Source organism: Lagenorhynchus albirostris, chromosome 17 (genome assembly GCF_949774975.1).
Source record: "Lagenorhynchus albirostris chromosome 17, mLagAlb1.1, whole genome shotgun sequence".
Taxonomy (NCBI): Eukaryota; Metazoa; Chordata; class Mammalia; order Artiodactyla; family Delphinidae; genus Lagenorhynchus; species Lagenorhynchus albirostris.
The window spans coordinates 12,518,673-12,531,323 of NC_083111.1; the positions used below are offsets into that span (position 1 = coordinate 12,518,673).

A 12,651-nucleotide genomic window follows, 5' to 3' on the forward strand; every position below is an offset into this window, starting at 1 on the left:
CTTGGAGAAAAAGGCACTCTTGTATGTTGCAAGTAAGAGTGCAAAACAATACAACACTTATGAAGAGAAATTCAGCAAAAGCTAACATACCTTCACATTCATTTACCACTTGACCTAGTAATATTACCTCTTTGAATTTGCCCAGAGGATCAATCTCCACAAATATGAACACAGATATACATGGTTATTCACTGCAGCTTTATTTGTAATAGCAAAATACTGGAAACAACCAAAGTTCCTGTCAGCAGAGGACTGGCTGAATAAACATATACCCACATAATAGAGTATTATGCAGACAGCCAAAAGAAAAAAGATTAAGAGAAATCTCTATCAACTGAAATAGAGGGATTTCTAGTATATATTAGGTGAAAAAAGGGGAAGACACAGAAGATATACAGTGTTCTATCAAAAAGAAAGAGAAATAATCATAAGTATTTGCTTACTTCTCTGGGGAAACACACACACACACACACACACTATAAACCTGGGGTCCCCAACACTGCCCCCCACAACACCCCAGGCCACACGGCACGAGGTGAGTGGTGGGTGAGCGAGCGAAGCTTCATCTGTATTTACAGCCGCTCCCCATCGCTCGCGTTACTGCCTGAGCTCTGCCTCCTGTCAGATCAGCGGCAGCGTTAGATTCTCATAGGAGCGCGAACCCTACCGTGAACTGCGCATGTGAGGGATCTAGGTTGCAAGCTCCTTATGAGAATCTAATGCCTGACGATCTGACATGGAGCTGAGGCAGTGATGCTAGCACTGGGGAGCGGCTACAAATAGATTATCATTAGCAGAAAGGTTTGACTGCACAGAGACCATAATGAATTAATTGCTTACAAACTCATATCAAAACCCTATCAGTGAGTGGCAAGTGAGAACAAGCTCAGGGCTCCCACTGATTCTGCAATATGGCGAGCTGTATAATTATTTCATTATATATTACAACGTAATAATAATAGAAATAGGACTTCCCTGGTGGCGCAGTGGTTAAGAATCCGCCTGCCAATGCAAGGGACACAGGTTCGAGCCCTGGTCCGGAAGATCCCACATGCCGCAGAGCAACTAAGCCCGTGTACCACAACTACTGAGCCCGTGTGCCACACCTACTGAAGCCTGAGCACCTAGAGCCTGTGCTCTGCAACAAGAGAAGCCACCACAATGAGAAGCCCACGCACCGCAATGAAGAGTAGCCCCGCTCGCCTCAACTAGAGAAAGCCCACGTGCAGCAATGAAGACCCAACGCAGCAATCAATCAATAAAATAATAATAATAGAAATAAAGTGAGCAATAAATGTAATGCGCTTGAATCATCCGAAACCATCCCCCTGTCCCAGTCCGTGGAAAAATTGTCTTCTATGAAACCAGTCCCAAAAAGGTTAGGGACTGCTGTTATAAACTACAAGCTTATGAAAGTCGTTACCTATAAGGCAGGTCAGCAAGGGGAGAAATGGAAGGAAGAGTTCTCTAAGTATTTTATATAATTTTTACTTTGAATCATGTAAATGTTCTTCAATTTAAAAAGTTAAATCAATAAAAATAGTTAATACAAGTAACTTCTGAACACAGTACTCTCTTCATCCTTAGTAAAATATATTCTAAGGACACATATGATTGCAAAGAAATCTGAACTTTAATTAATCAGCTTGTTCTTGGTAATGGCACACTGTTTCTGCAAATTTAGGTTTTCACTGTGGAAAAAGAAACACAAGAATGAAATGCAGGAAGATGAAGAGAAACCTTGTGGTGCTGGATGTGAATTGGAACTAATAAGATTATCTTGTGATTGTATATCTCCTGTTTCTGTCCACTGGAAAAGACTAAAAGTAATAACACCCCAGTAGCAGTGAGCATACCTAGTACCTAGGCCTTGGTCTCTAAATACAATTGCCCAGTAAAAAGAATAAGGACTCCTAAAGAACTTGTTGATTCCAGGGCTGGGACAAGGGAAAGCTGAAGGTGAACCTAGAACATCTTACTGTTCCAGAAAACAAGGAAATGCTCAAAGACAATGCAATCACATCAAAAGGACACAGGGGCTGGCTTGAAGGGATTCCCACTGGCCAGATCAGGAACAAAAAATGATGACAGTAAAGGATTATAACACACTGAATAAAGGGAGGTGCTCTTCTCCATATAAAAATGTTGATTAATATTAGAATTATGAAATCACTATATTGCAATCCATGTAATATCTAAGGATCATCAAGGGATTTTAAAACCAGTAAGTGAATGGATCTTGATATGATCTCAAAGTATCACTCACAGATTACTTATTAATTATAAAGGGGAAAATGTTCCCTTACAATGAAGAGAGCTGGTGGTCATCTTTAACCAGGTGATCAAACATTATCACCAACAGGGGGTAACTTAATTATGCACCAATTTATATGATGTAATAAGAAATACCAACATTACCTATGCAGTATTTTTGCCAAATATGTTTACTCTAAATCAAAATTAGGAAATCATCAGATCAATTCAAACTGTGCAACATTCTGCAAGACAATATTACACTCTTAAAAATAAATGTTATGAAAGATGGAAAAAAAGGCAAGAGGACTTGTTCTCAACTAACGAGACCAAAGAGACATAATCAAATGCAGCAAGTGTACCTAGAATGGGTCCTGGACTAGAAAAAGAAAAAAAAGGATATAAGAAACACATTTGGGGACAACCAGGAACACTTTAAAGTGTATTTATATTAGATATTCTTAAAAGAGTGTTACTTTTCTTAGGTGTGAAAATGGAATTGTGGTTATGTATGAGAATGCCCTTATTCTTAGAAGATATATGCTCAGTTATTTTAGGGGTAAAGCGTCATGTTGTATATAGCCAACTTTCAAATGGTTCAGCAAAAACAAAATACACACACGGGTCTACTTAAAGACAAGTAAAACAAATGTAGCAAAACTGTTAATAATTAGTGATCTAGAAAAGGACCTACAGTTTTAACTGTACTGTTCCTTGAACTATTCTCTAGGTTTGAAAGTTTTCTAAGTAAGAAGCAGAAAAATGAAAGAACTTTCACTTCACACTCTGTATTCATATGTATTAGAAACTGGCAAAGGACCAGACAGTAGCCATTTTAGGCTTTGCTGGCCATATGATCTTTGTTGCCACTACTCAACTTTACTTTTGTAGTGCAAAGGCAGCCACTATAAGCAATACATAAACAAATAAGCATGGCTGTGTTCCAATAAAACTTTATTTACAAAAATAGGTAGTGGGCCAAATTTGGTTCATGGAACATTATTTTCCAACCCCTAATATACATTATAAAATTTTAAGAGAATGTGTGGATACCTAATACTTTCTTTCTTCCCTTATTATAAGTTTATGGTTTTTTGAAAAATTCATATTCCCCAAGACCAAGCTCTCTTCTTTAGCCTCTACACTTTCCCATTTGGTAATCTACTTCAAGTACTAATTTTAACAGAATGACTCCCACCTATAACACCTGCCTTGATTATCTCTTAGGCCAGAGTTCTGTATTTCCATTATATATTTCATAAACATTTCCACATGAATGGCACACCTGACGGCCAAATGCAATGTCAAAATAAAAATTAGTACCTTTTTTCCCACGCCAACATCTACTCCAATAATTCTACCAATAGTACTACCACCCACTTACCCATTTAGGCTCAAAAACTGGGAGACTGCCTGTGCAGAAAAGAGCTAACATAGCATGCCTGAGACTGCCTATCCTTAGAAAGGCCTGCTTGCAAAGTTGGCTCTTGGCTGGAACCTTGGAATTTACACTTCGGGAGGATTCTCACTCTTCCCAGAACCAATAAAAGTGGCTCACTGTGCCTCAATAGTTTGTACAAATAATGTGGTTTATGCTGGAACACCAGCTTTCCCTCTGGGAATCTGGAATTTTGGTATATGCAGATAGAGAGTGCCTATACCACAGGCTCCCCCCAAAAACTTGGGGCACTCAGTCTCTAAGGAGCTGCCCTGCTAGACAGCAGTTCATAATTCAATGCTTGAGGAAATTAAGAGTTTCCCATGTAACTTCACTGGGAGAGGAATCCTGGAATTGTCCACCTGATTTCCTCCAGACTTTGCCCCATACGCCTTTTCCCTTTGATGATTTTGCCTTGTACCTTGACTCACCACATCACAGTGGTGAGTGTAACTGTATGATGAGTCCTTCTAGTGAATCACCAAATCTTGAGGTAATCTTTGGGATTTTTGACACAGTTTTCATTCTCTCTTTCACCTAGATTTCAATCAGTTGCAAACTCTTCTTGATTCAACTTCCATTATCTCACTTCTCATTCACTTTTTCCTCTCTATTTCCACTGTTACTGTCCTATTTAGGTTTAGATTACTGCACTGGTCTTTCACTGGACTTCATATTTCCCTACTTAGCTTCTTAAAACATTATTCTGATTACTTCATTTCTTAGTTCTAAAATCTTCAATGGTAACTTATTCTCTCTTAGAACGAAGTTCAAAATCCTAAAGCTGGAATTTATAACCATCCATTGGTTGGCTCCAAACTACTTTTTCAAACTTATTTTCTACCATATGACACCACATACTCTACACTTCAGCTAAAGCACCACCTGCCAATTCCCAAATCATTCTCTCTAGAGTTTAGCTAACTGTTTCCCATACATCAAACACCACTCCCTATACCTGCGTGAGTATCTATACAGTCTAAGTTCAAGTGTCACCTCCTACATGAAGCCCTCCTGGATAATTTTAGCTAGAAATACCCATTCTTTTTTTTGAATTTTAATAGGATTTTAGCTATTTCTTTCTAATGACACTTATCTTACATTCCTATACTCCAGAACCCCTTTCCTCCAGAGCATGGTCTATTTCAGATAAACGTTTGTGTCTCCTTACAGTGCCATACAATTGTATGTGCTTCCTAAGTATTCGTTGAATGAAAAGATGAATGAAAAATTAAGAATGCAATCAGATGAATACTTGCTTCTAGTGTTGTACTAAAGAAGGAAATATATTCTTAGAAATGACATTATAAATGGAAATTAGGCATGGCTGAAATAGTACTATTCTCATTCAAGAGCCACACTGTACATTTAATCATATTTCTAGAAGTACATGTAGCAAGGTACTATGCTTAGTCCTGTGCAAGATACCATGAATTAAATAAGCTTCAGTGGATTGGTCTCAAATCTAATCCTATCTATAATAATACTGTTCACAAGAAGTGTGAATGAAACTCCTATCAAACTTTAAAAAATTTTTATAATACAATCCATATGATAGGATCTGCCCCTGTATCAGCTATGACTTGGGTCATGATAATAAAGGTATAAGAAATCACGATTTTTCCGAAGATACAAAATACTAAAAACCAAATAAATTTAAACATTTTCTAGTTTATAAAGTTTAACACATTTAGAAGGAAGGAAAATATACCCTTGCCCTTCTCCCAGCAAACATAAAAACAAAAAATGAAATGGTAATCAACCTTTTTTTTAATGGGGTGGGGAACAGTGGGTTTTTATAAACAGATTATAACTGAAACTGGAGAAAAAGGAAGTACTCATCTATAATCAAAGAGATTTAAATATTTTTCTACACACAATTTTTGCCTTTTCTGTTTTGCACATTATAAAATAGTCCCCACAGTCACACGAAATAACATAAGACAGAATAAACTAATTTCAAGTCAAATATGCTACCTCCAACGATGACGTTCACCATTTCTTCTACAATGCTCTGCACAATGTCTCGTGGCTTTTCCTCACAGTCATGGTTTTCGCCATCGTATAATACATCATTTTTAGATAATGCTTTAAAAAAGAAAAATTCAAGAAAACAGTATTTTAGTTTTTTGGAAACTTTTACTAAACATTTATAATGAAAAAATCTAAGAAATTAAGAATAAAAGAAAAAAACAGATATATGAAACTAGAAGCAATTACATGTTAAATCTTCAAAACTTTTAACCAAACCATATTTTAAAATGTTTTATCATTAAGTCAATTTCAACAATGATTCGTTTGACAAGCTATTAAATGACTATTCAACTTAAATGAGTTTTCTAGATTATTCCTTTAAGAACCAAAACTTTTAAAAGTTCTGAATGAAACATTTCTAACATGTCCCACACTGATCAAATAATATTAAACGTAATTAAAGCTTGTTTTGATTAATTAGGCTCACCAGTAATAACAAGCTCATCATTGTGCTCTAATATAATGAGGTCCTTGAAGAACCAGAGACTGGGCTATCTGAGCTCTTCCTTACTATTTTTTCCCCAACATACTCCACATATCCAATGTAAAACTAAATTTAGTAAGTAAAAAAGAATTCATCTCCCAATTTAACATTAATCAAAAACAGACATAACTACCAATCAGAACTTCTGAACACACAAGAAACTAATAAAACTTGATATTCCCAGTCAGTTTGTAGTGACTTTTGCAGATAAAAATACAGTTTCCCCGGGATTTTCTGAAATGCTGAAAATATCTCAGGAAGGCTCAGTTGGCACTTTATGATGCTTTGAGATCTGGGTCCCTGTTCTGGGAGCCACTGCCCTACAGCAAATGGCCTCAGACTGCATGTGAGCTTATGGTGCTACTGTCTACACACACCCCGCAACTCACACCACTATGAAGGACCACTATGTAAAACTCTGACTTCCAGAAGTCTGTCCTCCCTGTTGTTCACTGCTCCTAATCTACTGTTCGCTGCATTCTACAAAATACTGAATGTCACAGGAGAAAGTTGATAAATAAGCATGCCAAATCAGTAACTTCATTTTATAAAAAAATTCAAATACAACAGCATTTAGATTCTTCTGTGGAGTAAAAACATATAAATGTCTTGACATACAATCTTTCCATCTTTCTTAAATTTTGTATTCCTGCACTCCAATTGGCTAAAGTTACCAAGAGTCTAAAAATTAACAATTTCAACATAACTAAATATATATAGTCACTAAAATGTGCACAAAATGATTAGCAAATCGAGTCAATTCTCTTATAAATTATCTAACAGAATTAGAGTAACCGTGAATAATACTTATTACACATGGGAAATGATTATAGAAGTTAACTTTTATGTCCAAAGTCACACAGCCAGTAAGTGAGAGAGGTGTGATTCAAAGCAGATAATCTAATTCCAGACCACGCACTCTCACCCAACGGCTCAGAAGCAAAATTTTCATTTATATCAGCTGTCGAGAGAAAAACACCTTTAAAAATCACGACTATCCCACAGGAATTATGTCTTACTTATAGTGCTGTATCTTAAAAGGTACCTACAGTGGTACCTACTACACAGTAGACGCTTCCACCCCTTGGGTCTTGGTCTATGTTGTTTCTTCTGTTAGAAAACTCCCTAAATTTTCTGGCTAGGCAATTCCTTCCCTTATCCAAACAAGATTCAGCTAAAGCAACACTTTCTCTACAAAAGTACTTCCTAACTCTCCTCAGCAGAATTATCTTATGCATGTCACTTGCAGGATATTTATCACATTACACCTCATTTATACATGCCTGACCTTCCAGGCAGACCATGAGTACCCTAAGAGCAATGGCTACACCTTCATCAGCTTTTTTAACGCCAAGTCTTAGCACAGTGCCTGGGACACAGTATGCTAAATCAATATTTGCTGAATGCACGGATGAAGAAATGGAGGAATAAATAAAGTTCCAGCCTTATTATAGATTAGCTCTTTGAACAGCTCCTTTATAAGCTTACAGTTAAAGTAGGGGAAATTTCAGCAAGGGCAGGCTAGAAAAATGTAAATCATATAGGCAGTATGGATTCATTATTAGCTTGAGTACTAGAAATGCTTGGTTTATCAAAACTGTCCCCTTTAAAGTAAATGCTAAATAAAGTACTCTTAAAAAGAGTAAAAAGGCACCAATTCATGACACTGCTGATGCTCAAACCACTGTTATGTTATGGAAAAGATGTGGTTAAAGAAAAAAATCAAGAGCTGAAAATATACTATAGAAGTCTTTCCTCAAAGTAAAGTAAAAACACAGAATTCAGATGAATTGTAACTAAGCCCTAACCATCCTAGTTCTACAAAACCACACTGGAAAGGCAACAGAATTTCCATCATTTTTTTCACACCAAGCTAAGGAGGAACAAAGGGAAGAAACTCGTTTCCTGGCAGTTTTATAGAACAGCTAAAGCTGAGAATAACGTTTGGGGAAAAAATGACTGCACGTGATTATTTTTAGAGAAACACATTTGTAAAATAAATAAATGCAATTTAATTTTTGTAATCTTGTAACCTTTTTCTTATAAATTTACTTAGAAAAAAACACAGAGAATATCTAAATCTTATCGATTATTACACATCAGGCTATAAAAATAAATATTTTTGTATGCCAGGTGGTTATTCAAAAGATATCTTTTCATATTTAATTTCAGTCCTTTTTTTTGACAATAGTACCTTGTGATCTTATAATGATTTCCTAAAATTTTCAGTCACATTCCAGAAAACTTTACTAAATAAATAGGTCTCCTGTTTGCTATGAACTAATTTTAAGAAAACTTTATCACCTAGGATGGACAAAGTCCACAATTACCACAATGTGCCTGATACCCATTAAGTCATATCACCCTTTCCACGTTTCTTTACCAAAAATGCCCTCCTACATTCTTCCCCCAACACACACCTCCCAACCCCTGCAACCCCTTCTCAGAAAGATTACTTTCGGCTGCAGCTGCCTGATCAGCTTCAGTTTGTTCATTTTCTGCACTGGAAGTATCAGATCCATTTTCAGGTTCTGTATCATCCTGAAGGCTTTTATCCACATCATGTGAATGGGGATCAAGGTCCCCTTCATGTTCCTGGGATATATGATCAACAGTCTGAGGTGGCAAATATCTAAGTTGAGGTGATTCAGGCTCATGATGGCTTACTGGAGACTGCAACAGATGATGATGCTGTCGATGCCTTTCTTTTTCCATTTGTTTGGCTTCCTGCAACTGGAAAGAAAGAAAATAATTGCCAATATTAGCAAAATAAGTTGTTTAAAATTTGGAGGGGTAATGTTATACTCAACTATAAATCCTTCATAGGAGCTGCCACCTTGTCTCTAGGCTTAGAAATCGTGGTCCATCAGAAATAAAAAACCAAAACATACTGAAAACGAAGAACAACAGGAAACAGTGGTTACTTCTTAGGGGGATGGAATTTGGCAAACAAGAACAGAGATGGAAGTCTTTCACTATATCCTCTTGTCATTATTTTTGGTGTTTGAATGATGTAAATGTATTACTGAAACAAAACAAAATTAAAAACAAATTAATTTTTAATAACCTTAGAATGATAATTGGACTGTTGCCAATGTAACAGTAGATTTACCTAAAATCAAATAAAAGCTTCACTAAGGGAGGAAAAAAGTGGACAGGGAAATAAAATACACACACATTCATTTTTACTTATATATATAGAAACAAAGTCTAGACATTTACACAAGAAACTAGTAATAATGGTTACCTTTGGGGGGTAGAAGTTAGGAAATGACTGAACTGGAAACAAGAGTGGGAGGGAACCTTTCGGTGTGTACCTTTCTGTAGCATGTTCTCATGTCACCTTGCCAAATATCTTTTAATTAAAAAATAATAGTTACACTTAATAAATAAAATTACGAGTACTTAAATGCCTCTGCCCAATCAGTCATCTAATAAGAATGAAAAAACTATAAATGTTCCAGTTTTATTTTAGGAGACCTAAATTACTATGTACGTAATACTACGTGTAAAACTGGCTCACTTACAAGATGCTAAAAACAGTAACAATCAAGATCACAGGGTTTCATTTTTTGGCACTTTATTGCTTTTAGACACATCTCTTTTGATCCTCATGACCTAATAGGAATCATTCTCACAGAATTAATTTCCACAAAGATAAATATTTTACAGTGTCAAACATGAACATTTCATATTCCTAGTAATATTCTAGGTTATGCAGAAATATCAGAATTAATCATATGAATTTATAAAACAAATTTGAATTAAAAGATTTAAATGCCCAAAAGGTACGAAAAGACTTATAATCTGCAATGATCTAAGTCCCTTATTTTACAGATAAGGAAACTGATGGGCATGACTAGTTGCACACAGTTGGAATCAGAAGAAACTTCTCAGACTTCTCAAAGCTTTAGGCCATTCATGAGAAAGTCCATTTCCAAATTAACAGTGAGGAACCTTTGACTTGCAATCCAATCTCGCCCTCAGCCTAACTTCAGCTAATCCGTACCATGGTTTAGTAGGGCAAGCACATGCTTAGGAATTACAGACAAGCATAATGTTGAATTCTAGTTTTTTCTACTTATTCCAGAGTTGTATAAACTCTAGAAAGATCCTTGGGAAAAAAGAGGAACTTAACTTTAAACATTTTCTATACACTTTCATACTTTGTAGTAGGGTTTCTCAACATCAGAACCATTGACCTTTGGAACAGATAACCCTTTGTGTTTTTTTTTTTTTTTTGGTGTGTGTGTGTGTGTGTGTGTGTGTGTGTGTGTGTGTGTGCGTGCGTGCGTGCGTGCGCGCTGGGGGAGGTGGAGGTTGTCCAGGGTACTGCAGGGAGTTTAGCAACATCCCAATCCCTATCTCTAATGGGTAGAAACCCATTACAGGTTATGACTCACCCCAGTCATGACAATCAAAAGTGTCTCAAATATGGCTTGGGGGGCAAAACCACCTCCAGTTGAAAACCACTGTTACAGAGAAAGAAATTAGCATCTTCTCTTGAAATAATTTTAGAACTGAACACTTTATAGTGAATTTTATTTGGGAAGGAGAGGAAAAGTTATCAGCTGCATATACGAATGAATTAGACTTCTAGCTTAGAATATTTTAGCAAATGTGGAAAATTATTCTGCCTTGCCTTTTTAATTTTCTCTCTTCCCTTTCTGACTTTTCTAATTATCCATAGCACAGAACTAATATGCCTCATAACATGAAACATGTTCATAGCCTTTATCATAACTCATTTGTTATATATTTATTTGTGTGATTATTTAAGATTCATCTTTCCCCTCTATGTCTGTAAGAATTCTGAAAGTAGTGGTGATACAGTGCTGGTATTTTGCCCAGCACTGTACAATTGAGAACTAGAACAGTGCCAAGAATGTACAGGGAATGTAGCAAAATTTGCTGAACAAGTCAAACCGATAAAACTTATACTTCTATTAAAAAGTGATAAAATTTCATTCACTTCTTCGAAAAAAAGCAGCAAAACTATTATATGTGGTTACAAAATATTAGCAATAATCCAATGTCAATACATAGGAGAGTGACTGAATAGACTATAGTACATGCTCGAGTACTCTGCATCTATAAAGAAGAATGAGGAAGATCTAAGGGCTGATATGGAATGCTTTCCAGGACATACTGCTAAGTGAAAAGAGTATGAAAGAGTATCCAGAGTACGTGTGGTAGCCAGCCTTTTTAAGATGGCCACCAATGACCTCTACCTCTTGATTTTCACTTCTTTGTAGAGTCCCCTCCCACACTGTGCCAGGGATGGTCTGGGTGATCTTTTTTTTTTTTTTAACATCTTTACTGGAGTATAATTGCTTTACAATGGTGTGTTAGTTTCTGCTGTATAACAAAGTAAATCAACTATACATATACATATGTCCCCATATCCCCTCCCTCTTGCCTCCCTCCCACCCTCACTATCCCACCCCTCTAGGTGGTCACAAAGCACTGAGCTGATCTCCCTGTGCTATGTGGCTGCTTCCCACTAGCTATCTACCTTACATTTGGTAGTGTATATGTGTCCATGCCACTCTTTCACTTCGTCCCAGCTTACCCTTCCCCCTCCCCGTGTCCTCAAGTCCATTCTCTACGTGTGCGTCTTTATTCCTGTCCTGCCCCTAGGTTCTTCAGAACTCTTTTTTTTTTTTAGATTCCATATATATGTGTTAGCATACGGTATTTGTTTTTCTCTTTCTGATCTACTTCACTCTGTATGACAGACTCTAGGTCCACCGACCTCACTACAAATAGCTCAATTTCGTTTCTTTTTATGGCTGAGTAATATTCCATTGTGTATATGTGCCACATCTTCTTTATCCATTCGTCTGTCGATGGACACTTAGGTAGCTTCCATGTCCTGGCTATTGTTAATAGAGCTGCAATGAACATTGTGGTACACGACTCTTTGGGTGACCACTTCTGATCATAAGGTAGACAATGTAGCTTCTGCCTTGTTCCTCTCTCTCTCTCTCTCTCTCTCTCATTCTCTGCCCAATGAAGGCTTTAAATGACTTCAGCCCCAGCTGATACTGTGATCCATGCAGCCAACTGCAACTTCATGTGAAATCCAAGCTACAACCACCAGCTAAGCCACTCTTGGATTCTGGACCCTCAGAAACTGTGAGAGATAAGCAGCTAAGCTGTGAGTTTTAAGCAGCTGAAGTTTGGGGTAATTTGTTATGCAGTGACAGATGACTAATACAGTATACTACCTTTCATATAAGAAAGGTGATACATGAAACCATACATGTATCTGCTCATTTGTGCTAAAGAAATGTAGAAGGATAAACCATAAACAATAGAGATTAGCTACATCCAAGGAGTACAAAGAAGGGAGGAAGAGGACTGGAGTGATAAGAATGAGGAGTATTTCTGTAGAGCTCTAACTTTTTTTTTTTTTTAACATTTTTACTGGAGTATAATT

The 12,651-nt window shown here is 36.7% G+C and overlaps 1 protein-coding gene across 6 annotated transcripts in view; it reads right to left on the reverse strand.

The window, feature by feature from the left end:
- The window catches only part of ARFGEF1 (ADP ribosylation factor guanine nucleotide exchange factor 1), a 138,748-nt gene that overhangs the window by 67,549 nt on the left and 58,548 nt on the right, over positions 1-12,651 (reverse strand). For 4 of the 6 annotated variants that reach the window (XR_009536541.1, XM_060128449.1, XM_060128448.1 and 1 more), the window contains exons 6-7: positions 8,666-8,942; positions 5,669-5,779 (exon numbers count right to left, since the gene is read on the reverse strand). Coding sequence is in view for 5 of the 6 variants with exons in the window: in XM_060128449.1 (XP_059984432.1) it covers positions 5,669-5,779; positions 8,666-8,942 (388 nt within the window). In the remaining variant the exon portion in view is untranslated. Of the gene's footprint in view, positions 1-5,668; positions 5,780-8,665; positions 8,943-9,019; positions 9,234-12,651 lie in introns of those variants that run through there. The other 2 variants (XM_060128451.1, XM_060128452.1) reach the window with 2 other exon arrangements.